Here is a 27,009-nt window from a genome sequence, read left to right as displayed (position 1 = left end):
TGTGTCCTTCCCACAGCCACCTCCGCCCCCATGGCCTTGTGACCTGGCTCACCTGTGCAAACTGATCACTCAGCTCCACCCTGGGGTGGCATGCCTTGGGCTGGGGAGAGAATTGCAAGGTCTGGGCTCTGGCAAGGCTTTGTGGGTTTGCCACCCTACACCTGGCCACCTGTGGTCTTAGATTGTCCCCTCACCTCTCCCCCTGGCCTGGCTTCGGGCCTCCCTGACATTCATCTGCCCCTTCTCTGCTCCCCAGCTTTAGCCGGAAGTCCAAATGCCTTGGATGCTCTAGCTCCTCACGGTAGCGCCCCTTCTGAAGGGTTCTCTCCCCTTCTCACACACCTGCTCATCCTCCACCCTCGCAGAGGTTGCAGAGTGGGAGGGGAGTTAGCATCGAAGGGAGCCTTTTTTAACCCTGATGGAAGAGGAGCCAGCTTCAGCCAGTAGTAGGTAGCAGAACTTTCTAGTGTTTGCTCAACTTCCCCACCCACCTTCTGGCCCTTACCTTCAAGTTAAACTCCCAGACTAACCCACCTGGAAGACACCTCAAGTGTTCTATTTTAATTTTTCATTTTTTTTTAATTTTTGTTTTCTGAGACACAAGTTCTCTTGTAGCCCTGTTCTGGCTCTCCTAAAATTCAGAGACCTGCCTGCCTCTATCTCTCCAATGCTGGAATTAAAGACGAAGGCCACCACCACCTGGCTTGAGTGTCATTCTCTCTGTGAGCTCCACGCTACGGGTATCCATGTCATCTACATGCTTTCTCTGCTAACTCCGCGACAGCCCTGCCGCTCTGTGCAAGATGTGGCATAGCTCCTCACTACCCCGACTAGGCCTACGCTCCCTCAGCCTTGACCCCTCGAAAGGAATATGGCGACTTTGCTTTGTGGCCCCCACCTGTCCACCATGTTCAGTTCTGCGCTCGCTAATTTATTTTTATTTTTTATTTTTTTTGGTTTTTCGAGACAGGGTTTCTCTAGGTAGCTTTGGAGTCTATCCTGGAAGTAGCTCTTGTAGACCAGGCTGGCCTCAACCTTACAGAAATCCGCCTGCCTCTGCCTCCCGAGTGCTGGGATTAAAAGCATGCGCCACCACCGCCCGGCTAAGATTTTCAATACTTGAACTTGCCCTGAGCCCAGAAATTCTCATTAGTGAGCACAAACCAACTGGGCCAGTTCCCTATTGGCCCAGCCTAGTCCTACTGCTTGCCAACAGGGCCAGCTCTCTACCTACCTCCTTCTTCCGTGATTCCACTTCCACATGGCGAAGCTTGTTCTTGGTCTGCATGTAGATATTATCCGCAGGTCGCCCCACAGGGGGATTGGGAGCTGGATAACTTGGTGGAGGTGGGGGCAGCTGGGTGCCTGGGGGTGGTGGCGGTGGAGGGAAGCTTGGTGGTGGTGGTGGTGAAGTAGGCTTCCCTATTTTGCCCTGAGGCACGCTCAGCTCTGGGTTCAGCATATCCATGTAGCTCTGTAAATCTGCAGCTCTTGCACTGGGAAGCCCTGGGCGGGGGGGGGGGGGCAGAAGGGCAAGCAGGGTGTATGAGTTTGCAAAATGTATCCCAGATCCAAGGTATCCCAACACTGCAAATGGCTTAACCAGTGGCAAGGCTAATGGGGGTCACTTGCTGCGGCCTCCTCAGTAGGCAGGAAGGTGATGCTCTCGGGTTTTTAGGGGTCACTTTAGGGAGTTTTGAGTTCCAGGGTCCTGTGGAGTGGGACCACCTGGCAGGGGCCAGGCAAGGCAGGAGTCTGGATGGCTACACTCAAGCCAGCTCTGCAGATCGCCACCTACTGGTGGGAAGCAGACACTGCATGTAGTTGGACTGCTCAGGGTGTGGTCAGTGTGTACACAGATGCCTGTCTGTGAGGCCTTTTGTTATGTGTGTATTTAACCTGGTCCCTTTGTATATTTGTGTTTCTGTATTGGTCTGGGGGACCTTTGTGCGGGTGTCCATATCTGTAGCAGTCCATATCTGTATCTCGTTTGTGTAATATAGGTGTGTGTTTGTATGTATAGTATCGGCGTAAATTTGTATGTGCTCATCTGTTTGTATGCGTTTGTGCGTGCTTATTTGTTTCCTAGGCACACCTGTCCATATGTGCAGCTCTGAGTTTGTAACCTAGACCAGAGAGCAGCAAACCCTGTGTGGGGGACATGCAGGCTTTGTGGCAGGGAGTGTATATCCTAATGGACACGTCAAGACAGTGAGTGGCGTGGAGAGAAGAGCCATGCGCTTTGTCTCGGCTCCTCCGGTTCCTCTTCCTCCCGGCCCGCTCACCTTGGGTAGAGCGCTGACCCTTGAGGCTGGAGTGGCTGGACGAGCAGGAGTCATAGTTGGAGAGGGTGCTGGTGGGCGAGCCGAGGTCCAGGTTCAGTGGCTGCACCGACATGGTGGTGTTGGGCGAGGACATGCCCGAGTCAGGCTGCTTTGCCTCCAGGTCAGTGGACGGATCCCGGGACAGGACTCGGTGTTCCACGCTCTGAGAAGAAAGGAGGGCAGTTGTGGGGATAAACTCCACACTCTCTGCAACAGGGGTCCTACCACAAGTCCCCAGTGAATGACCTGCCACGCCACTTCCTTCTTTTTCTACCATGAGAGGGTCCGCAGCTTATTCGAATACGCGTGCAGACCCTCCCAGCAGCATTTCCGGCTCAGGTAGGCGGAGACCTGGAAAGAAGGCCCTGGAGGCACAGTGCAGCCCCACACCAGACTTCCCGCTCTCACCAGTGGGCAGAAGGCCCGGGCTTTTATGCATCTGTTGGCAGAGGGCCCCAAGGGCTGCTCCTGCAGGAAAGAAGCATATAGGGGGACAACCTCCACTTCCTGCCTGCAACCCCATCTTTATTTGCTTGGCATGCCAACTCCCTTCTGATGGGGGTGGGGAGGTTGCGCCCTAGATGGCATGCCCCAGCTGGGGCTGCCAACTCTCCCATTCTCCCTCCCACAGGCTGGGCTTCTGAGTGCAGGTCCGTTCGTCTTTGCTGGGAGCAGTTAGGGTGAGGGGCTAACTTACGTTGCCCATGCTGTCCCTGCTACCGGCAAGCCTGCTCCTCTGTTGCCTCCTGCCCTCCTGGCCCCTCCCTGCCTGAGAAGTGTCACAGGCCCCCTGGGACAGGGAAGCAGGCTGGCACCAGGTAACGGCTCAGCGGCCACCCTCATTGGCCCTGTAATTAGTGTTTGCCTTTTCTGGGCCAGCTACCTCGGTGGCTTGGATCTGTCATGGCTGCTGCCTGGCCTGCCTGGGTGAGGGGACCAGATCCTACTGCCTACCTCATTCCCTTCAAGGGGTCCAGCCCTGTTCTTACCCTACGAGGGAAAGGAGAGACCCAGAAGACGACTTGGGGGGAGACAACCTAAAGGTACTCTTCTCTTAACTAACACGAGTGGGCAGCATGGGGACCCTGCCCTGAGCTCTGCAGACCACAGAAGACAAGAGCTAGGACCCAGGCACGCAGGCTTGGCAGCCTAGAAGCAGAGCCTTTACTCCCTGCCCCCACTCCCTAGCTATGGGGGATGAGCATAGCATATGCCAATACTTTCTGCACCCGAGTTTCTTCATCTGTAAAGTGGGGATAATGGTATTTGCTCCACAGGGGGCAAAGGTGTTGGAAGTCGGTGACAGGCATGGTGCCCAGTACATGCCTTAAGTGTAAATTACCAACGAACACGACAGAGATGAGCTGGGGTCACACCTGTACAGCGTAGGGACAGAGAGCCTGCCAGAGTCCGACGTCAACGCTGGTGTTTATGGGCAGTGGCAGCCGCAGCCTGGCAGGCTCTCAGGTGATCCCGGGTGCTGCACACTCTCAGCCCCATAGCAGACACTCTGCCTGATGGACCTCACTCCTGGTCCAGACAGAGACTCACAGTGCCCACCCCTGCTTGTGTGCCCCAGTGATGGGAGGACTTTCTGGGGGTTCATCCCCCCAACCTTCAGCCATGATTGACACCTAGGCCATGCTGATCTGTCCAGATCCCAACCAGGGTTACCCCACATGCTAGCAGATAGAGCAGGGCCATCTGCCTTCTTTCTTCCGGGCTTCATCTGGAAGCCTTCCTCATGTCTGGGCTAGGTTGTGGAGATAGCATCCCTCTGCGGGGGTGGGGGCTGTGAGACCTACCTTCTTCCTCCTCTACTGCCCCAAAGTAGGCATTGTACCAGCAGGGGCAGCGCCCTGGACTTAGAGACGCCCACATCTGAGCCTAGATTCCCACTGGGTCATCTCATGGCTTTGTAAGCATACAATAAAACAATTTACAAGAGTCACATCGTTTTTCGGTTATGAATTAACTACAAGGTGAGCAATTGTGTACTAGTCAAGAGGGGCGGTTCCTGCCAGCTGTAATCCTGCATGGTTGTAATCCCAGCTACTGAGGAGGCCACAGCGGAAGGGTCACAAAAAAGACAGGTGAAAAGAGACCTGAGGTGTGGCTTAATGGTACGCTACGCCATTTGCCTAGCATTCCAAACCCTCAGCGCCGAAGGAGAGAAGAGATAGCTCATAGCCATCGCCAGGCCATTGGGCGCCATCATGGGTGTGTGACCTTTGGCCTTCCGGAGACTCAGTTTACCCATCTGTGAAATGGGACCACTTACCACAGCCTACAAGAGAGGGTCTGTAAGAGTTATGTCCGCTAATACATGTGGGTGGGTGAAAAATGAAGTTGGCTGGGCCCAGTGGTCAGTGTCTCCTGGCCTCTGCCTATCCTCATGACCGATGACAATGGTTTTGAATTTCAGCTGGTGCCAAGCAGTGCGCGAGGACACTTTCCCCTTGTACCACCCCAGGCAAGAAGCTTCATACCCCTGACCCTCAGCTTCCTTCTCTGTAAAAGGGGTAAAGTCATACCAGGGTTTGCACGGTACGTAGGTAGCGGGAGCAGTGGGTGTGGCCATTGAAATCAGACAGGTCGGCAGCTGTGTACCCATCATGGTCCCGGACTTCCAGCCCCGCGCCGTTCACCACGAGGATCTGGCAGCACTGCAGGGGGCGAGGAGGAGACGGCTGGGTCCCTCCACGCCCTGCACGCCAGAGAGGCTGCGGAGAGCCTGTGGCCGCCAGAGGGCGCGCGCCCCAGCGCCCGGCCCCGCCCCGCCCCTCTCGGGCCGCCCGGACCTCGAGTTCCCCGTTCTCAGCAGCGTCGTGCAGCGGGGTCCCGCCCCACAGGTCCTGCGAGATCTCTGCCCCGTGCAGCAGGAGCCAGCTAAGCACTTTGGTGTGGCCGCGACTGGCGGCAAAGTGCATGGCCGTGGCGCCGTCGTGGTCCTGCTCGGACAAGCTCACGTCTGCGAAGCTCACCTGGTAGGGAGGGAGTGGGCGGGGCAGAGGGCGGGGCTTGAACTAAGCCCCTTGAGACGCCGCGCTCACCCCCAGCGCTCCTGCTCTGGTCCCAGCTCACCAGCCACACCAGGACGGGGTTGTGGCCCATCTGCGCCGCGGCGTGCAGAGGCGTCATGCCGTCTTGGGCGCTCACGTGCGGGTCTGCGCTGCACTCCTGTACCAGGTACTTCGTCACCTCCAGGTGGCCCTCCTGGCACGCCAGGTACAGGGGCGTGGCACCGTTGCTGGTTTGGGCATTCACTCCCCTGCGAATAGACAACACGCCGCTATGGGTTCTGGATGCCCACTGCGCTCTCCTCAAAGCCTCCTCTAGCCTGGCTCTCAAGAGCGGCCTGGAGAGGCTGTGTGTTCCTGAGTTCTCTGGCTCAGCGGAGTCCCTCTCCACTTTCCACCTCCTTCCGCCTACACAACTTTTCTATATAGTGCCTAAACCTACCGCTTTTTTAAAAAATTTAACCAGGCCAGAAGAGGGCACCAGATCCCGTTATAGATGTCTATGAGCCACCATGTGGGTGCTGGGAATTGAACTCAGGACCTCTGGAAGAGCAGCCAGTGCTCTTAACAGCTGAGCCATCTCTCCAGCCTTGTATTTCTTTTTATTTAATTAATTAGTTAATTAATTAACTAACTAATTTTAAGACTTTGTATTTTTTGAAGCAGGGTTTCTCTGTATAGCTCTGACTGCCCCGGAACTCACTCTGTAGACCAGGCTGGCTTGTCACTCACAGAGATCCTCCTGCCTCTGCCTCCTGAGTGCTGGGATTAAAGGGGTGCACTGGCATGCCTAGATATTTTTCTCCTCCTCCTCTTTCTTTCTCCTCCTCTCCTCCTCCTCTTCCTCTCCTCCTCCTCCTCTTCCTCCTTCTCCTTCTTCGTTGTTGTTTGTTTTTGTTTTTTGAGACAGGGTTTCTCTGTGTAGCTTTGGTGTCTGTCCTAGAACTTATTCTGTAGACCAGACTGGCCTCAAACTCACAGAGAGCCACCTGGTTCTGCCTCCCAAGGGCTGGGATTAAAGGCCACCCCCCCCAGCAGCCTGGATCTTTATATTTTAAATATTTATTTTATGTGTATGGATGTTTTGCCTACATTTATGTGTGTACACCAAGATGTCAAAGGAGGGCATCAGATCCTCTGAAACTGGAGTTCCAGATGGTTGTGAGCCTCCATGTGGGTGAAATAGAATTTGGGTCCTCTGCAAGGGCAGCCAGTGCTCTTAACCGCTGAGCCGCCTCTCCAGCCCAGACAAGTATTTCTTAAGTTCTGTTGTTATTCCTAGGCTAGGGCATTCTTAACTTATGCCACACAACTGGCAAATGTGATAGGATTACATATCTGTGGGATTCAGTGCCTGATGGGTGTGACCCACAGTGGACAGGCGGATAGTGGTCCAGAGTGGGGAAAAACGGGCAGGACCCGTGTCCTGATGGCTTCCCTTATGGTCTAACTTTGGACTGTTAGCACCCCTTATCCTTGCTTCCTTACTGGGTAACAGAGCTGGATCCCCGCAGGTGGGAGGGATGCAATAGAAGAGCATTGAAGCTGGCCTGGCCACTAGGTGGGTAACGGGTTTGGGTTGCGCGGGATGCAGTTACCAGGAATGGACACTGGGCGGAGCCACAAGCTACTCCAGACCCATCACCTCCCCATTCAAGTCTACAAACTCATCAAGCTGGGAGTGGGGATCCATCCTGTTACTCTCCAGTCTTTCATATTTCCACCCAAATTATTCTTCCTAGCTAAGCATCCACATAGCAACCAGACCCATTAAGCCCCTCCCTCACCGGCCCGATAGTCTGCATGTCCCTCCTCCTCTAGATAGATCTGCCCATGCACCAACCCCACAACATAATTTACGTCCCTACCTTTACCCAGACGAGCGTGTCTTCCCCTCCTTAACCACAGCCATCCCAGCAGCTCCGAGCCTGGAGCCTCTTGGCTCAAGTTGTATGCATCCCCAACTTAGTTCTCATTCCCTGTCTCCCTGTCTCTCCTGACTGCTTGTGTGGGCACCCCTCCCACACCCCAACACAAAGCTGCCGCGTGCTGCTCTCATGTTGAATCTGGCCCTTTAGACGTCTGGGGGAAAATGAGTGCCACTCCTTGTCGTCCTACAGCATGCCGCTCCAGTGAGGGCTGCGGATGTAGCTCAGTATTACAATGCCTGGGTAGCATGTGGAATGCTCTGGGTTACAGCCTCAGCAACACACAGACACTCAGACACACGCACGTACGCATGTACACACATGCGCATACACACGTGCGCACACACAGATATACTCGCATGCATGTAGACACCCATGCACACATGCATACACCCATGCATGTACACACGCACACACACACACGGATATGCATGCACGCATGTAGACACACATGCATATACACATGCATACACACACAAGTAACACACCCATGGATATACATGTGTGCACGTATGCACGTAAACACACATGCACATACACATATGCATGCACACACATGTACATACACATGCATGCATGCACTGCGTATCCTGGCACACGCCCATCATCCTAACATTTGGAAGGCTGAGACAGGAGAATCACTGAGAATCTGGACTACATAGTAAAACTCTGTATCTAAAAACTTAAAATAAAATGAAACAGAGAAAAAATTAAAAAGTAGGTCCTGCCTACACAGTCCAGGGCCGGCAAAAGACCCAGTGGTCGGCCACACACCTCTCCTTATATCCCTGCTGGCCCACAGCCCCAGCCTGCAATCCCAGTGCCAGCGTCGCCCCCACACTCTGGTGTGTCAGGAACAGCCTGCTAAATATTTCATGCCTGACACTCAGCCGCTTGAATTATTCACCCAGTCACCAAGGCACAGTGAGTGCTGGGGTCCCGGGGATCGGAAGCCAGAGGGGGTGACCCCCAGGGCCTGTGAGTTTTCAAGGCAGTTCACACAACAAAGAAAGGCAGAGCCATTATGAGCTTTGTCTTCCCAGCACCTTCTGGTTGGTGGGTAGCCGCCCGCCAGGGGTATCCATCCACCTAGGAGGAACTGGACAGCAGAGGGCGGTGGTGCCCACATCCTCCTGTCAGTCACTAGCTGCCCCTCCCGGCAGAGCCTTGGCACATAGTAAAGGGCCCCATTATTACCAGCATGTCAACCTCTGCCCTCAGGACTCCTACTGAGGGGTGGGAGGCCCAGGGCATGGGCTGTGAGAAGGGGGCAACCAGCTGTCTTCTTGCTTGGCATGGAGGTAAGAGGAAGCCCAGGCTCCCTCAAATCCCCAAGCTATGGATAAGCATAAGGAAGGAAGGAAAACTCCTGGGACTGAACAAGAAGAGTAATAAGAAAAACGGGGGCAGGTGTCATGGGGCACACCTTTAATCTCACTCTGGAGGCTGCGGCAGGTGGATCTCTGTGAGTTCTACAGAGCGAATTCCAGGCCAGCCAGCGCTACATAGAGAGACTGTTTCTTAATTAAAGAAGAATGACTTCTGACTGGTAGCAGTTACCTTTTTCTCTGGTTTTTTGGAGACATTGTTTCTCTGTGTAACTTCCTGGTTGTCCTGGAACTTGCTTTGTAGACCAGGCTGGAGATCCACCTGTCTCTGTCTCCAAGTGCTGGGATTAAAGGTGCCACCACTGCCCAGCTATAACAGCTACTTTAGCTGAGTGGTTACTCACTGCAAGCGCAGTGTTAGCCAGTTTCACGCCCCTTCCCATTCAGTCCTTGCTATGGTCTTAGGGGTGAATGTTAGCACCGTTCCCCTTTCTCAAACGAGGAAACTGGGGCAGAGAGGGCTAAGATCATTTGATACAAAATAAAGCTGTGATGTGAACCAGAGAGAGAGAGAGAGAGAGAGAGAGAGAGAGAGAGAACTTGCAGCTGCAGCCATGCTGTGTCCACATCTTTCTTGTCTGTCTGTCTGTCTCCCTCTGCACACAGACCTCTACCCTTCTCTCAGGAATCCTTTGCCAGTGGGTGGGCTCAGGTGTGCTTGGGCCTGGGAACATGACAAGGGCTGGGGAGGACCAGGTGTAAGTCCCACCTCCCCCAAACTGGGTCACAGTGTCCCTTCTTGTCTGAATTCTCAAACCTACGGTTAGGTTGTTTCTTCTGTGCCTGGGAGGATGAGCCAGGACCAGGGATCCTGCCAAGCCTATGTCAGGCTAGACTTCATGTCTCCTGTGTGGGTGCATGGTGGGGGGAGACCTAACTACAGGGGACAAAAAGGATCTCAGGAGACCTTTGCTAAGGGGGGGGGGGAACCTCCAGACTCCTCTTGCCTTGCTCTCCTCTAGCCCATTGACCTTCCATGCACCCCGTGTCCGCTCATGACCCATCACGTGTGAGGCCCCAGCACAGGGTCCTTTGCCCTCCCCAGCCTCAGTTTCCTCATGTGGTAAAAGTAGGCATCCCTGCACAGCCTCTCCCGTACAGCTGACTCTTCTGTGAGTCAGCATTAAGGCAGCTTGTGAAGTGCAAAGTGTCCCCTGGTGGGGTGGGGGTGCTGGCCTTCCCAGCTGCCTTCTCCTGAGCCCAGCACCCACCCCCAAACCTTGCTCGGGTCCAGTCAAAGTCTCAGGGCTATTTTTTGGTCAATACCCAGTGGTCTTCTCGATCCACACCTGACTGGCTGAGCACTGCTCACCAGGGCCCCTTCCCAGCGCTAGCTCCTTTGCTGCCTGTTCATCTGGGCCCAGAACAGGCTTCTGGGACAATACGTGTCCCCATCCCACTCCCGTTCAGTCGGGGTAGAGGACAATCGCTCAGCTGTCTCTCCTAGACAGAGTTTCACGCAGTACAGGCTGGCCTAGAACTCACTGTATAGCCAAGGATGGCCCTTGAACTTTTGGTTCTCCTGACTCTGCCTTCTGAGTTTTGGGATCACTCAGTTTATAGGAACCCAGGGCTTCATGCGTGCGTCACAAGGACTCTAGCACTGAGCCTCAACAACCCACACCCTTGTTTGTTTGCTTTTCAAGATCTATTATTTGTTTTTTAAGGCTTTTAAAGATGTATTTCTTTTCCTTTTTTAAAAAAGATTTATTTATTTATTTATTTATTTATTTATTTATTTATTTATTATGTATACAGCATTCTGCCTGTATATCTGGCTGCACTCCAGAAGAGGGCACCAGATCTCATTATAGATGGTTGTGAGCCACCATGTGGGTGCTGGGAATTGAACTCAGGGCCTCTGGAAGAGCAGCCAGTGCTCTTAACCCCTGAGCCATATCTCCAGCCCAAGATTTATTATTTTTATTTTATGTGTATGTGGAAGGCCATAAATGTTTGTGCCACATGTATGCAGGTACCCACGGAGGGCAGAAGAGGGTATCAGATACCCTGGAACTTGCATTACAGGTGGTTGTGACCTACCATGTGGGTGCTGGGAACTGAACTCAGGTCCTCTGCGGGAGCCAGCCTATGCTCCTAATTGGTGAACCACCTCTCCAGCCCTGCTACCCTCCTTCTGAACCCCAAACTCTGGGGTTTAAAAAACCCTGCTCCAAGATGGCCTGCTGGTGTGAGGTGACCTAGTAGATCCTAAGTAGCTTCTAGTCTTCCTCCTGGGGGAAGAGGGTGATATGTTCTGGAAGACCCTCTGTTAGGGAAAGGGGTTCCCTCTACTTCTGGGGGTCTTAGAGAGCTGTTCACAGCCAGTGCAGCCACCGAGAACAAGGAGTGATCCCTCGCCGCAGCGCCAGGCTTATTCTCCTGCTGCCAACAACACCTGCCCTAAGGGAGTTTGGGAAGGGTCTGCACACACAAGATATTTGCCAGTCACATCCTGTTTATGCCAAGAGCTTGGTTTGGGCAGGGGGAGGGGAGAAATGGAAATCACATCATTATTTTTAGGAAGGGTCTCGGCCAGTTCACGGGTGTCCCAGTGCAGCAGCAAGCCTGGCCCAGCTTCACTGTCTGGTTGACTGCATCTAGACACACCTAGGAGACATCTCAGGTGAGTGTGTGAGGACAGTTCCTGAGAAGAAGACCCACCCTGCGTGTGGGAAGTGATCCCGTTGGCTGGGGTCCTGGACTATTTGAAACGGGAAGAGAGCAGGGAGCCAGCTGATCACCCACTCAGCTCCCGCTCAACTCTCTGCTTCCTGACTGTGAACACGATGTCACCTTGGGTTCCCACTGACTTGCTCCCTCCACCCCAAACTCCTGCCTGATAAGATAATGGGCTATGTCTTTTCTTAAACTGAGTCAAACCAATCCGTCTGTAAGCGGCTTTTATCCAGTATTTTGTCACGGCAACGGAAACAGCGCGCACACCCGTGACATTTCCAGCACGTGCCGTCTCTCCCATCCTCCGCCTGACTCTCAACTGTGCCCCAGCCACGGCCACGCAGTTACAGTGGAGCTTTGTGTGGATGACTGCTTCATAGAGGCCTATCCTGGTCCCCTCAACTTTAGGGACTCCGCCATGACTTCCTACCAGACAGCCCAATTTTATCACCGAGCGTTGATCACCCTTGTATTCTCTTGTTCTTTTACACAAAGGCTTATGGCAGAGCCGCTCTATGCTGCCCCCCGGGACAGACAGCCTGCACACCCCTGAGTAGAAGTGTTCCTCTAAACTGGGGGCCGGGGCTGCTCTCAACCTATGTGAGTGTCTCCTAAGCTGGGACAACTGTGTCCCCGGTGCTGGTGAGCTGGGCAGAGTTCAGACCTACTTGTGGGGTGAAGAAATGTGTAAGCGAAAAGAGGCAGCCAGGCCAGGAGCCCTGTGCCCACCATGGCCTCGGCCTTGCGGGTGGACTGGGAGCCTTTGCCAAATGGGCACAGGGAGATGCAGGAAGGGAGTTCCAGATAAGGTCGCCAGCAGTAACCTGTCAGGCACAGACCCAGGATTCCAGACTCCTCATCAATCAGCAAACAAAGGCCCACGGCGTGCAGACACTGGGCACACAGAGCAAGGAAGATAAGCCTGTAGAGTCATTAGTCATGGGGTCCAACAGTAAGAAAACAGAGACATGTAGAAGGCTATGTTCACAGATGATAAGGGCCCAGGAGCCTGAGAGGAAGACCTCGGAGCCTTCCCCACTCTCCAGTCTCAAAGCTCAGTCAGGGTTGAGCCCAGGGCCCTGCTCTGCAGTAAAGGCTGAGAACAGCCCAAAGCAGGCATGGCAAAGGCATTCCGGAAGGGGACTCTTGGATTTACGATCCCTGTTAAGAGTCAACCCAAACAGGGCGGTGGTGGCGCGTGCCTGTAATCTCAGCACTCGGGAGGCAGAGGCAGGCAGATGCCTGTGAGTTTGAGGCCAGCCTGGTCTACAAAGCGAGTTCCAGAACAGCCAGAGCTGTTACATAGAGAAACCCTGTCTTAAAAAAAACAAGCAAACAAAGAGTCTGGAAGCAAAGATGTCTGCTAGCTGGTTTACGCTTTTCAGTCGCCCCGTCTGGGGATGCCGACACCATAGTCACCGTGAGTTTCTTGTGTTTCTGTCCCAGACTGTCAGCCCATCTGTCTCCAGGACTCCCAGGTTAGGTTCTGCAGGGTTCTTAGAGGAAGGCCCCCCTTCTCCTGCTCAGAGTGGGAGGGAGGTGTTCTGTAGCTAGTTCTCTTTCTGGAGAGATGCAGTCCAATGAATTGGGGTAGACTAGAGGAAAAGAATGTACTCCGTGTTCCTGTGACCTCAAGCCCTTTGAAATGCCCCGAAGGCATAGGCCTGCACTGGCAGGGCCCTTCCCAAAGCTGCCCAGCCCTCTGGCTCCTCTGCAGCTTGTCAGCCCCATGGCCCATGGTTACCCACAGCCTCCCTGGGCAGGATAGAGTTTCCCACGGATGGCACTCTTCCTCCCTCACCAACGCCCCAGAGAGAGCTGAGTCCCTGTGAATAATTCACAAGCTTCGTAGCAGGCCTGGGAGGCTCCAGCGAGCATGGAGCCTCAGCCTCAGGGCTGGGCTGTGGGGGTCCTCTGATTGGACCCTGTGACCCCAGAGAATCCCACTCCCAAGGCCAGACCCCAATTTCTAGTCTCCCCTCTTGCCTGAGCTCAGCCTGGCGTGCGTTCAAAGGTAACTTCTTATCAACCTGGTCACAAACCCTGGCAGGGATCGGAGCCCAGGCCCTCCATCTAACTCCCTGAGATTCTTGGTGAATCCTGGGTGGTCTGGCAGCCCCTCAATGAGGTCATTTGGCACAGAGTCAGCACCAGGGTCTGATCTTACTCAGAACCTGGGAGAGTCAGGGGCTCCAGGGGCTCCAGGGGCTCCAGGGGCTCCAGGGGCTCCAGGGGCTCCAGGGGCTCCAAGGGCTCCAAGGGCTCCAAGGGCTGGAGCTCACGAGCAGGTTGCACAGCAGAGCTGGAGTCTTCCTCCATAGGAATCTCAGCCCATGGGGGATGCTAGGCTTGTCCTGAGTGGGGTCTTTCGCTAAGGCAATAAAGGGCTAGTGATTCTCACTGGAACCCACAGAGCAGGCTGGGAGCCTGGACCTCTCGGTGCGCTGTGTCTGAAGGAGAGGCTGGTGAGAGCAGGACAATGTCCATAGTCCATAACCTGCCATCCTTGTAACTCGGTGTCCTGTGCTTAGAGTGAGGGCTCCTGAGAGCACACCAGAACCACAGCCTTAGCTGAGGACAATGTCCATAGTCCATAACCTGCCATCCTTGTAACTCGGTGTCCTGAGAGCACACCAGAACCACAGCCTTAGCTGAGGACCTGCCACAGGAATGGCCAGGCCCTAATCTGAAGGGGCTAACAGAAATCTGGGCCAGCGCTCCCTAGGGCTGCTGATGGTGGCAGGTCAGACCCCACACTCAGAAGTCCCTGGGGCCACTGACTTGGATCTGACCTCCAGCTCTGCTTGTCTGAATGCGAAGCCTTCACACCTCAGTGGCCACCAAATGGCTATGCAGAGAAGCCACCCCAGCAAAGTTCCTTCCTGCTGGCTCACCCACTCACCCAATGCCGGACAGGGAAACCCTTGCCAGATGCCAAACAGGCCCAGCCTGCCTACCCAGAGGTGAGGAGACAACTGGTGCCCGGCCTTGTTGGTCTGAGAGCTGTCCTATGTCCACACCAGTGTCTGTCCTATGCCCTGTAGCCAGTCTGCTCCCTGGTGGGCAGTGGCCATGAGGCAACCTCGGAAATGAATAGGTGTTGGGCCTCACCCTGTCACCTTGCAGAGGTCCTCCTCCTGAGGCTGGGCACACATACTTGGACAGAAACTGAGGAGCCCCCTCAGCCTCAGGTCCTGGTGGTGGCTGCTCACATCTTACACCGTTAGGGAGAATCCATGTCTTTTCCCCGAGGCCCTTGTCCTCAGCCCAGGACACGTCAGACCTGACTGTCTTTCTCCCCCAGGCTCTCCTACGTCACTTTGCTCTGCCATGAGTCTCTTTCCCCAACATGTCCCCATCCTGTCCCAGGATCTCCCAGTGACACGAATGGGTTGAGAGGCCATTCGTTGAGCAGGAAGATTCTCTAGAGGAAGCCTGCTCATGGCTCTGGGGCTGAGAGGAATCATGGGACTACAGGATGGCTCTCCTCTTACCTGCTCGATCATTGATCCTTCCTCTCCTGGTCATGCTCAGGCTAGGAGGTGACCCCTAACTCATCACTCTGAGCACAGACCGAAGATTACCTGCTGCAGTCAGGCAAGCATCCAGAGGAGGGCGAGTGACCTGGGCTTGCATGCATGCCCAGTGTACCAAATCAACTTTTTTTTTTTTTTTGGCTTTTCAAGACAGGGTTTCTCTGTAGCTTTTGGAGCCTGTCCTGGAACTAGCTCTTGTAGACTAGGCTGGCCTCGAACTCACAAAGATTCCACCTGCCTCTACCTCCTGAGTGCTGGAATTAAAGGCGTGTGCCATCACTGCCCAGCTTCAACTCCAACTCTAAGCTAATAGGGGGACTAAGGTAGGGGGCATCTGCTTGCAGAGCCTGAAACAGAGGCCACGACGGGCTGTGTAAAAGGCAGAAGTTTCACTTCGGCTGGACCTGTCTTAGGCTTGGGCTTCTGAACCCCGTATGATCACTAATGGCCGCCTCCAGGTATCCCCTAGAGCCTTGCCTCTGAGACCTCCTTAAGAGAAAAGTCCTGAAGTCCCATGTGGTAGGTAGTCAGACCTGTAATTCCAGTCCTTGGGAAGTGGTCAGCAGAAAGACTGAGAACCCTTAGCCTGGGCCTGGAAGTCACTCAGGAGGCAGAGGCCCCTAGGCAGATCTCTGTGAGTCTGAGGTCATCCTGGTCAACATAGTAAGTTCCAGGCCAACCAAAGACCCATCTCAAGAAATATGGATAAATAAACAAACGAATAAAAGAAAGAAAAAAAGTATAGATCAGGAATCCAAGGCCCAAATCCTTTACTTAGCAAGTTCGAGGCCAGCCTGAGCTATATAAGAGCCTGTTTCAAAAAACAAAGTGGGCGACCTGGCCTGGGAGTGCAACTCCGTGACGGACTCTGTGCATATGCGAGTCCCTGTTTCAATTCCCAGCACAAAACCAGAACAAGGACGCAAAGAGAGGCTCTTACTCAGGGTAATGCTCGACCAGAAGCTTCGTGGAGGGAAGGTCTCCTTTGGCGGCGGCATAGTGGAGAGGCAGGGCACCTGTGTTTGTGGTGATGGCTGAGTTCGCACCGCCGTGATGCAGAAGCCAGTACACCGTGTCCGGGTGGCCAAAGCGGGCAGCCAGATGCAGGACTGTGGCACCAGAATTATCTTTTTCCTGCGTTGAGAGAGCTAGTTAAAACGCTGCCGTCGGAACCTGTTCTTGCCAGGTGCTCAGTCCACGGCCAGCCTCCTCTGGGAGGTGGGGCACATGTCCATGTGCTGACCCTCCCTTGAGGGAACGGCTGTGCCTAACTGAGCATGCTTTGGAGGGGAAATAGATCTCAGGAATTTGAATCTACTTCTGTCCTTAGGCAACTCCTGGCTGGCTTTGACCCTTGGGCCATAGGTAGAAAGGACTCTTGGAGGCCTTCGGGGCATGATGGAGAGCTGCCAGTACACGAGGCTCCCAGGACATGGCACCCTTTGTCACAGCAACAGTTGTGCGCAGCCCTGGCACCTAGGAAACATGTGAGCCCATGACTACATTGCTGGGCTAAGTGAGGCGGACAGGGAGGGGATAGCTGGGTCTCCACCAGGCTGGCATTAGGATTCCCCTTGCCTCCAGCCCTCATTCCTCCTCTTCCTCATTCCCAGCTGTCCTTTGGGAGGGACAGAGCCTTCCATCGTGGTATACCTCCAACAACCCAACCCCCACCTCCCTCCTGCAAGAAGCTGCCCTCCTGCAGACTCCCCTGCACACAGCTTCAGGAACAAGCTGTGTCCTCACCCTGTGGAGGAGGAGGTTGCTGGGCACTGGTGGGCAGGGCCCGGGGCAGCCAGCCTAAGACCTGACTTCTGCTTCCAAAATTTCCTACTGAGAGGCTGAGAGGGTCTTTTTCTCCACCCTCTGGGTCCTCAATCTCTCTCTCTCTCTCTCTCTCTCTCTCTCTCTCTCTCTCTCTCTCTCTCCATGTATGTGTGTGTGTGTGTGTGTTGTGTGTGTGTGTCTGGGAGGAGGGGCTGAGGTCATGGGCAGGGAGAGAACCACTGAGACCCCAGATGTCCCCACTGAGGCTGCTGCGTTTGAGAGCAGGTGCTATTGTAGAAGCTGACAATCTGTCAGCATCCAGCACATAGACACCAGAGAAAGTGTGGAGTTGCTGTGAGTGGTGACCAGGAAGTGAGGTCTCTTCTCTCCTGCAGGGAGAGGGTACCTCAGCAACATCTCTGGTCAAGGCACAGAGACCCTGAGGCAGGTGAATCTCAGCAGGGAGACCTCAGAGCCTCCTGAAAGAAGAAAGGGACACAGGGACTGGGTTGTTACCTGTCAGGCTGTAGAGGCAGGGAGGATCATGGGACAGAAAGTGAATGCCCCATGCCCATAAGAGACTAAGGAAGATGCCTCAGTTCCCTACTGCACATTGTAGGCTTGGTTAGTCTGTTCTCCTGAGTTCAGCCATGGGCCGGCCAGAGGTGGCTGAAGGAGGACTACAGTGATGGAGGTCTGGTAATTTGGCTCTGGAAAAAGGCCTTCCCTCTCCACTGCTCTTGGGGACATGGGCCTGAGGCTCTAGGGCATCTCTGCAGCTCAGGGTTTCTGGATAATGATGGCAGTGTGAAGCCAATGGCCTGCATTCAAGGTGCCACCAGCTGGGTAGGCCCTGGGAGCCTTGTGTGCTGAGGCCCACATCCTAAGTTGTTTATCTGTGGGCTGGACAGGACCAGAGATCGAGGTCACCCCTCCACGCTTCTGCCCCCAGCTTTCTGGGTGTACAGGACACAAGACTGATTAGCCGGCCCAAGGCTGCTTGTTCCTTCCACCTCCTCTGTAGCGATAAGAGAGTCTTCTGACCAGTGCTGGATGTGGAATCAGGGAGGCAGGCACCTCCCGAAAGAGGGAGGCATGGACCGCGTGGAAATAACAAGGCCAGGAGATAAGGTAAGGAAAGAATCTTCCAGAAAGATGGGAAGGCGGGGCTTGCCCTCCCACAGGAGGGGGGACCAGAGCTGGGAGCTGTACTGTGTTTTGCTAGGTCCCTGCAGACCAGACTGGCGCTGGCTTGCGCCCCTTTTGTGTGCAGTTAACCCAGTGGTCTGTGAGGTTTTTGTTGTTTGGTTGTTTTTTTTTTGAGACAGGGTCTCAACTCTGAGGCCCGGGGTGACTTCAGACTCACAGCCATCATCCCGCCTCAGTTTCCCAAGTTCTGTGATTATAGATGTGAACCATCCAGTGGTCTCTGTCAGGCGGAGATCAGATGTGCTCCCTCCTCAGCTGGCTGCTCAGGCAACCAGAATATCATACTGATCCCTTCCCTCAGCCTAGGAGAGCCTCTGGGCCAAGCCTGGCGGCCTCCCTGCCCCACCCCTCTCCATCACTCTGGTTTCCTTAGCTTTCCCCCCAGGAGTGTGGGCATCTTAGGGTGTTTCTAGTTCTCTGTGATGAGGACTCTCTGTCCACTCTTCAGCCAGATGTCCCCCTGGCAGGTCCTCAGAGGGACCAGGTGGTTATCCCAGGCACAAAGATTCAGGTTGGGCTGAGAAGGGCCTTGGAGTTGGAAGGCCCAGCATTGCTGATGCCTTTGGATCCTCCTATGTCCTAGAACTCCCCCACCTCACGTCCCACTACCTTTGTCCCTGACTTAGTGGTATCTGGATTTTGGCCTAGGGTAAGTTATGGGACCTTGTGCACTCTCCCTCCAGACCTGAGCCTGGAGGACACAGGCTTCTAATTTGTCAGCCAAGGCCCATCACGGCCCCCAACTTCCTCCAAGCCTAGGCCATTCCCTCTACGATCTGTGCTTTGCCTGCACTTGGAGATACCAGCTCTACTGAGTCCGGTCCCCTTTGGGTTTCCCTGATATCAAGCGGCCAGGAATCTACCCATGTCCTCAGTCTCGGGAGCCCACCTTGTCTAAAGCCTTCTGGAAAGAGAAGCCTGCAGGACTCAGCCTAGCCAAGACCACTTATATTCCACCCATCCTTGGAGTCCTCTTTGGGCCCAAACCCTCTCTTGGAGTGGACTCACCTGCACTCTGCAGCCACCCTGTGTGAGCAGCCACTGCAGGCAGGAGAGGTAGCCTGTGGCGGCGGCGTCGTGGGCGGCTGTGGCGCCGTTGCGCGAGCGGGCCACGGCCGGGAGGGCAACCTCCTCCACCAGGTAGCGCAGACAGTGAAGTTTGCCAGATCGGGCTGCATGGTGCACTGGCAGAGCATCCAGCCGGTCGCGCAAAGTAGGAACCAGCAGGCCGGAGGCGTGCAAGGACTTCAGCACGTCCAGGTCGCCCTGGCGTGCCGCCTGCAGCGCCTGCTCCAGGGCCATGGTGTCGCCCTCGGCACCGTGACCCGCGCTCAGTGGGTTCTCCCTGGCGTCATGCGGGTGGGTGGCCTTAGGCTCCCGGCGGCGCAGGAGTGTGAACCCCAGAGGCCGAGCGGCTGCTCGTCGGCTCCGGCTCTGCTATCCCTGGGACTCAACTCCGTCTCTGCAGCGCTCTGGGGCGGGGACCCCGAGAGTGCCCCGCTTAAGCCTTGGATCCGCCCCCGCCACGCCTCCTCTCTGCCCCGCCTCCCGGGCTCTGAGCCGTCCCCCCCATCCCCGGCGGGTGACAAGGGTTGGTGCGCAGCAGGTTCCTCTTCTGATTTGCTGCACATAAATAATTGAGTAGGGTTCTACTGCCACCCAGACACAGACCCGTTCATTCAGCGGCCCAGTGGCCACTGCGTGTTGTTTCGGGTGCTGGGAACACAAGCTAGCAGCTGATGGCAGTTACAAAGAGCTACAAGTGTCACTAGAACCTGGCAAGTTGGAGATAGGAAATGGTTTGTCATGGGCATCAAGAAGGTGCCTGGTGCTGGATCTGGTTGGTAAGAAGGGACGTTCAAAGCCAGGGAACTGGACGCCACTGTGGAGAAACTTAAAAATGTCCCATCACGTGCAGAATGCCGAGTGCCCAGTGCTCTCTGCGTGCCAAGGTGTCTCTAGAGTCTAGATCGAAGAAAAAGAGGAGAGACAGAAGAAGGCAGAAAGAGAAAGGAAGAAGGGAGCCAGCAAAATGAGTGGGTAAAGTTTGGCTTTCTGCCAAACCTGACAAACATAAGTTCCGTCCCAGGGACTTAGAGGGTTGAGGACAGAACCAACCCCCATGAGCTGTCTTCTGACCCCCACATGCACACGCACATGGACCCCCCAAATAAATAATGATTGAAAAGCCAAGCCAAACCAAACCACCACCACCCCCCACCAAAACCAACCCAAACCCATAGGATATATATATTGGTTTTTTTGAGACAGGGCTTCTCTGTAGTTTTGGAGCCTTCCCTAAAACCAGCTCTTGTAGATCAGGTTGGTCTCGAATTCACAGAGATCCGCCTGCCTTTGCCTCCCAAAGGATCTGTTTCTTAACGAAAGGAAGGAAGGACAAGCGTGTCGAGGTGTTTTAGAGCTGTTTGGAACAGGATGCTGGAGATTCTGATTAATCCATGCTGCAGTGGGGAATGAGAGAGTGGATCATGAACTTGAAGGTGCAGGGCTGTCAAACCAAGAGATCAGAAATGAAGGATGTGAGGGCTGGGGGGCTGGTAGGCAGATGCTCCAGTGCCTTCGTCCAAAGAGTCGGTATCACCACGTGATCAAGAACACTGGGACGTGTTTGAGGGTCCAGGCAGGTAAGTACAAAACACCCTATGGGCCATGGCTGGACACAGATCATGGGAACTGGAGGAGGCAAGGTCTGCTGGACTGGAGCAAAGGCTCCCAGGAAGGAGCGCGTGAGCCGTGGGAGCGCAGCAAGCATATCGTACAACCTTGAAACAGCTTGTGCTCTCCCTCTTCTTCCCCCACGCACAGCGGAGGTCTGTCAGAACCCAGGCGCATTCCTGGCCGATGTTTTCCAATTGAGTGCCTAACTCCTATCAGCCAGGGAGGTGCTGGAAACGGAGACAGACGGAAACTGTTTGCAGAACACCGAATCGCGTTAATCTCCTGGTCCTGAGCAGTCTCTACTACCATTTCTGTTTTCACCACATGGTGGCGCCATTCATGGTGGCTGGAGCTCCCAGGTGAACTCAAACTTCGCTGTGTGCTCAAGGGAGCGTCAGGCACTTCTGCCCAGCTGGTGAGGCCTCATTCCTGCTGTTACTGGGATCTGTGACCTTTCCCCAGAGATTTCTGGATTCCTTACTGTGTCATAATTATGCCTGCTTGGTAGACAGGCAGGAGCCCCCGACGGCCAGTAAGTGGCAGGAGTCTCTCTAAACTATGGCTGGACTTGGGCTCCACTCCCCTGTGCTTCCTTCATGACAGAACTCCTGCAATCCTTCCACCCTGTGAGGTTGCTGCCTTGACACCTCACATGGCTTTTTCGTGCATTGCTCCTGCACTCCAAAGCCTCTGAGTCATTCCCAACTCAGCCAGCGACTCTGACATAAAGCCAGGTATTACTACACGTCCTTGTGGTGTGGGAGAATTGTCTGTGTTCAGTACCAAGTAAGTCCTCAGATTCCTTGAGGACACAGCTGACCCTCAGCCTGAGAGCCAGGCCTTTCATCTGTGTGTCTGTCTGTTTGTCCTATCAGGACTTTCCACTCCACTAAATTCTCCCCAGCAGTTTTAAAGAGGCCGTCAGTGGTGATACAAATACAGAAACCCTTGCCACTAGCCAGGCATGGTGCAAGCTCTTCATTCAAATGGTTAATCCTTATAGGAGGGCCTTTTTTTTTTTTTAATGTATACAATATTCTGTCTGTGTGTATGCCTGCAGGCCAGAAGAGGGCACCAGACCTCATTACAGATGGTTGTGAGCCACCATGTGGTTGCCTGGAATTGAACTCAGGGCCTTTGGAAGAGCAGGCAATGCTCTTAACCGCTGAACCATTTCTCCAGCCCCCATAGGGGAGCTTTTATTTTATTTTGTTTCGGAGACTGGCTTTGAACTTGTTATTCATCCCAGGCTGGTCTTGAACGTCTGAATCTCATTTCCTCTTTATGATGCTAGGATTACAGGCATGAGATACCACAAGTGGCTCAGAGAGGGATTCAACTCTCATTTTACAGCTGTGGAGACAGAGGCATGAGAAGTTTGTCTTCATTTGTGTGTGTGCACGCGTGCATGCGTGTGTGTGTGTGTGTGTGTGTGTGTGTGTGTGTGTGTGGTTGGTGCTCTCAGTACATGTAAAAGGTAGGTGGAGGTTAAAGAACAACTTGCAGGAATTGGTTCTCTCCTCTCACCTTGTGCGTCCTGGGGATCAAACCCGGGTCATCAAGTTAGTGGCTGATGCCCTTACCCACTGAGGCATTTCACAGTTTTTGTTTTTGTTTTTTAAGACTTATCTATTTATTGCGTATACAGTGTTCTGCCTGTGAGCCAGAAGAGGGCACTAGACCTCATTACGGATGAGCCACCATGTGGTTGCTGGGAATTGAACTCAAGAGGACCTCTGGAAGAACAGCCAGTGCTCTTAACGGCTGAGCCATCTCTCCAGCCTCCAGACAGTGCTCTTAACCACTGAGCCATCTCTCCAGCCTCCAGACAGTGCTCTTAACCACTGAGCTGTCTCCCTATCCTTTGCTTTTTAAAGCCGGAGATGGCACAGATGGGACGTGGCAAATCTGACTGTCCAGTTGTGCTTTCTCTCTCTGCCTCTCAGGCTGATCCCCTCTCCCCACAGCTCCCCTCTGGCTCCCTCCCCCCTCTTCCTATCCCTCTGTTGGGCCCACCCTAGCTCTCACTCCTGAATTGGGTGCAAACCAATCCTCAGGCTTCTCTTCCAGCCAAGGGCCAGCACATTTCTTGATATCCCAGGTAGCATCAGGGGTAGAGTGTGTCCCCATAGCGCTATAGGTTGTCCTAGTGAGCTTGAGACTCATTCTCTGATCACCCAAGTTCTGCTTCTAAGAGACCCCATCTTCCAAATTGCTAGCAAACCCTCGGAGTCTTTTGGTTGAAGGGAGAGGTGCAGCACCTGGTTAAACTCCTTTACAGTGGGGATGGGAGTGGTAGGGGAGAGACACTTAATGTCGAGGTAACTGGCATAGCAAAGGGAATTTGCTTCTCTGTTCTCGGGTCTTCAAATAGTGGTCTTCATCTCTGGAAAGGGATGTTCCCACACTTCACCCTAGGGCCTCATATCGGTCTCTCTCCAGGGATTTGGTCAGTGTAGGGTGGGCTTGGGGATGATGAGTTGAATGAACTGGCAGGAGAAGGGACTCCACACTGTTCTATCTATCTATCTATCTATCTATCTATCTATCTATCTATCTACCTAGCTATCTAGCTATCTAGCTATCTAGCTATCTAGCTAGCTATCAATCATCTGTTTGTCTATCTATGTATCTATCTATTTATCTACCATCTGCCAATCAGTCAATCAATCTATCTATCAATCTATCTATCATCCATCAATCAATCTATCATCTATCTATTTTTGAGACAGGGTTTCTCTGTAGCTTTAGGGCCTTTAGGCTGTCCTTTTTATTTTTATTTATTTTTACTTTTTAAAAATATTTATTTATTATGTTTACAATATTCTGTCTGTGTGTATGCCTGCAGGCCAGAAGAGGGCACCAGACCCCATTACAGATGGTTGTGAGCCACCATGTGGTTGCTGGGAATTGAACTCAGGGCCTTTGGAGGAGCAGACAATGCTCTTAACCACTGAGCCATCTCGCCAGGCCCCCTTATTTTTATTTTTTGTACTTTTTTAAACATTTGATATTTTGAGACAGGGTTTCTATATGTATCCCTGGCTGTGGCTGTCCTGGAACTTATTCTGTAGACCAGACTGGCCTCAGACTCAGAGATCTGCCTGCCTCGGCCTTCAAGTGCTGTGATTAAAGGTGCATGTCACCACTGCCCTGCCACACAGTCATTTTGGTTTTGTTTTTTGTTTTTCAAGACAGAGCTTCTCTGTTTAGCCCTGACTGTCCTGGAACTCACTCTGTAGACCAGGCTGGTCTGGATCACAAAGATCCGCCTGCTTCTGCCTCTCAAGTGCTGGGATTAAAGGCGTGTGCCACCACCGCCTGACCCACAAATCCTTTTATTATTATTATTATTTAAAATTTATTTATTTATTATGTATACAATGTTCTGTCTGCATGTATACCTGCCCGCCAGAAGAGGGCACCGGATCTCATAGATGGTTGTGAGCCACCATGTCATTGCTGGGAATTGAACTCAGGACCTCTGCTCTCCAGCCCCCCCCCCTTTTATTTTTAACTGTGTATGTGTGTCTATATGTAGACTTGTACATATGACCCCTATATCTGAGCAGTCCAGAAGAGGGCACCAGATCCCCCAGAACTGGAGTCACAGGTAGTTAGCTGTGAACCACCTGTCGTGGGTGCTGGGAATCAAGCTTGGGGCCTCCACAAGTCCAGTGCTTGCTCTTAACCACGGAGCCCTGTAAAATTCTAAAGTCCTTTTTTGAGCTTTCTTTCTCTCTTTTTTGTTTTTGAGAGCGGGTTTTTCTGTGTAACCTTGGCTGTCCTGGAACTTGCTCTGTATATCAGGCTGGCCTCAAACTCACAGAGATTCACCTGCCACCACCACCACCACCGGCCCTTTTTGAGCTCTTAGGGAATAATTAATGGGTGAGGTGGCGCACACCTTTAGTCCCAGCACTCGGGAGGCAGAGGCAGGTTGATCTGTGTGAGTTTGAAGCCAGCCTGGTCTACATGGTGAGGGACTAGCCCATAGGCATGCTAGACCCGACTGTGAAAGAGAACTAGGGAATCAGGCATCTCAAGGCCTGCTGGGACAAATCCTCATGTTAGGATCATTGGGTTGATGGTCGAAAATGAGCTCTGAGCTTGCACAAAGTAACTCCTTGGTGGTGGTTGTGGGACCTTGTGTGTCATAGATAGAAAGAGGAGGGCTGAGCTTTCATGCCCAGGCTGCCTTGCGCCCCCTTCCTGGTGCACTGGCCTCCATCGTTTTCGAAGGCCTGCTGTGGGATTACTTCCAAGGATTTGGGGCTAGCGAAGGGAATGCGGCTCAAAGGCAGGAAGGAGGGGGTCCTTCCAGTACCCTGGACAGAGCATTTCCCGGCTCCGCCCCACGAGCGCCTCCTACTGGCTCTGGTTGTGCCAGCCTCGCTTTCCGGGCCTGAGACTGCCTCAAAGCTGCAACAGGGTCCAAGAAGGCGGCCGTTGCCCTGCCAGCCGACCCAGGGAGGGGAGCCGGCAGCAGATGGGCGGGGGACGCCTGCCAGTTTGCCGCAGCAACGGCCACGCGTTGTGGAGGCGTGTCTGGGCCCGCTGGGGCCGAGGGGAGCAGCCGGGGCACACACCCAGGACCGCCCCTACTCGCCGGCCATGTGACCTCCGACTGTCCGACAGCAGGAATCGGGAACCTAGAGCCCAGTGAATTGAAAATGAACTCCGAAGATTTTGGGTTGCCTCATCTTGGGGAGTGGGGCTCAGGTTTCCTTTTCACACTCTAGGCCCGGGGAACCAGGTGGGGTGCCCTAAATTCTACGAAGTGTTTATAGCCAGGGGTCCAGCGACTTCAGTTCTGGTTCTGGCAGCCAGAACCAGATTGGACCTTGCTAGGACTGGATTTCCACGTCCAGCTCGGGGCAGTTGGTAGAGCGAATGATCTCCCTGAGGTCCGGAGCTCCGGAGCTTTCAGCGGCTGGAGCCCTTGAGGCCCAGGGAGGAGCTCGAAGCCCGGTGGGCGTGAATGAAGCCAGAGGAGTCAAGAACCGGCCCCACCCACCCTTCCTGTCCAGGGAGTCAGCACCCGCACGTCGCGCGACCGTATCACAGATGGGACTCTAAGGCCAGAGTGGCATCTCTGGGGGGTAACACAGACTCGTCCTCTCCAGCCCCACCCTGTGCAGGGACAAAGGCGGGAGGTGGGAGCGGCGACTGGCCGGACTCCGTGAGGCGGGGCGGAGCAGGGACACAGCCTTCTTAAAGGCCTGCGGCTGGCTGGGCGCGCACTTCTTTGGCGCGAGATTGGGCTAGGCTTTGAACTTGGTTCCCGGCTTCGTTCTTAGCTCTGCCTTGCAGCAAGGACAAGGATCCTTCACCCCGAGGTACCGGACCCTGCGCGCTTTTCCCCGGAGCATGAGACTGCCTAGAAGAGTAGGGGACGCGGCGGAGCTGCGCAAGGTAGGCGTGGGAGATAGGGACTCAGGGCAGGGTGGGTAGGCACCCGCGATTTTCCTAACTGTGGCCTTTGCGCCCATCCACCTTCGGGCAGAGCCTGAAACCGCTGCTGGAGAAGCGCCGGCGCGCACGGATCAACGAGAGCCTGAGCCAGCTAAAGGGGCTGGTATTGCCGTTGCTGGGCGCGGAGGTGAGTGTCTGGGAGCTCGGGCAACCGAGGTGGAGAGTCCTGAGGCGCACAGTGGGGCGGGTGGGCGGGCGTGGTCCCGGGACTCCTTCGGGACCAGAAGGCCTCCTGAAGAGATCTGAGCGATGGACTGGTAGAGACCATCGGGCAACTGGCTAGCATTTGGATACAAGAACGAGGTACCCAGCTGCCCGGTTTGTTATGGGGTATCTTTCTTGCCTGGCCTGGTGCAGACTTCCCGCTACTCGAAGCTGGAAAAAGCGGACATCCTGGAAATGACCGTGCGCTTCCTGCAGGAGCAGCCTGCGTCCCCCTACCTCACTGCAGCGCCGGGTGAGTGACCACGCTCCTCGCTCCCACGGCCTTTGCTGCGTGCACAGTGCTTGCACCTGAGCCTCACGTTGCTCTCTGTCCGCAGGGTCCTTGGATAGCTACCTCGAGGGTTACCAAGCCTGTCTGGAGCGCCTGGCCCGCGTGCTGCCGGCCTGCAGCGTCTTGGAGCCGGCCGTGAGCGCGCGCCTGCTGGAGCACCTGAGGCAGAGGACTATCAGTAGTGGCTCGCCTTCACAGACGCCCACGCCCGCCACTGCTCCAGCTCCCTCTCCGCAGGTGCCTCCTCCGGGCAGCCCTGGCCTCTGGCGGCCCTGGTAGGTAGGCTCCTGGATGTTCCAGGACGGGGACCTGGATGGGCTAGCTGACCAAGGAAGTTCCAGATGGTGGCTACATCTCCCTCACTTCGAGAACAGTGAGCGCCCACACCCTAGCAAGAATCCGATGCTCATGACCTATCCGGATGATGAAGACTTTAAGGGCTCAGCTGGAGGGAAAAGAGAATGTCAGGGCAGGAGAATAAAGCAATGTCTGCCGGGTGAGGAAGAAA

The 27,009-nt window shown here is 54.3% G+C and overlaps 2 protein-coding genes across 7 annotated transcripts in view; one reads left to right on the top strand and one right to left on the bottom strand.

The window, feature by feature from the left end:
* Espn (espin) overlaps positions 1–19,350 on the bottom strand; it is a 31,731-nt gene extending 12,381 nt beyond the window's left edge. The window contains exons 1-8 of one of the 5 annotated variants that reach the window (XM_050153220.1): positions 18,860–19,350; positions 15,816–16,009; positions 5,409–5,595; positions 5,126–5,308; positions 4,859–4,990; positions 2,286–2,487; positions 1,235–1,506; positions 53–100 (exon numbers count right to left, since the gene is read on the bottom strand). In XM_050153220.1, coding sequence (XP_050009177.1) covers positions 53–100; positions 1,235–1,506; positions 2,286–2,487; positions 4,859–4,990; positions 5,126–5,308; positions 5,409–5,595; positions 15,816–16,009; positions 18,860–19,153 — 1,512 coding nt within the window. In that variant the 5' untranslated portion in view covers positions 19,154–19,350. The remainder of the gene's footprint in view (positions 1–52; positions 101–1,234; positions 1,507–2,285; positions 2,488–4,858; positions 4,991–5,125; positions 5,309–5,408; positions 5,596–15,815; positions 16,010–18,859) is intronic. The other 4 variants (XM_050153221.1, XM_050153226.1, XM_050153223.1 and 1 more) reach the window with 4 other exon arrangements.
* A 5,483-nt stretch (positions 19,351–24,833) lies between these two features.
* Positions 24,834–27,009, top strand: Hes2 (hes family bHLH transcription factor 2). 2 transcript variants are annotated; one of them, XM_050153258.1, is made up of 5 exons: positions 24,834–25,632; positions 25,831–25,945; positions 26,037–26,132; positions 26,363–26,462; positions 26,548–27,009. In XM_050153258.1, the coding sequence occupies exons 2-5, from the start codon at positions 25,901–25,903 to the stop codon at positions 26,778–26,780; spliced, it is 474 nt and encodes a 157-aa protein (XP_050009215.1). In that variant the 5' UTR covers positions 24,834–25,632; positions 25,831–25,900; the 3' UTR covers positions 26,781–27,009. The 2 variants fall into 2 exon arrangements, with proteins under 2 accessions (XP_050009215.1, XP_050009214.1); XM_050153257.1 differs by lacking the exon at positions 24,834–25,632 and having other exon boundaries at positions 25,644–25,945.

This window comes from Alexandromys fortis, unplaced genomic scaffold, assembly GCF_014885135.2.
Source record: "Alexandromys fortis isolate MF-2015 unplaced genomic scaffold, M_Fortis_MF-2015_v1.1 scaffold_88, whole genome shotgun sequence".
NCBI lineage: Eukaryota > Metazoa > Chordata > Mammalia > Rodentia > Cricetidae > Alexandromys > Alexandromys fortis.
The sequence above is the reverse complement of the archived record's forward strand: the minus strand, read 5'-3'. Positions and strand labels throughout refer to the sequence as shown.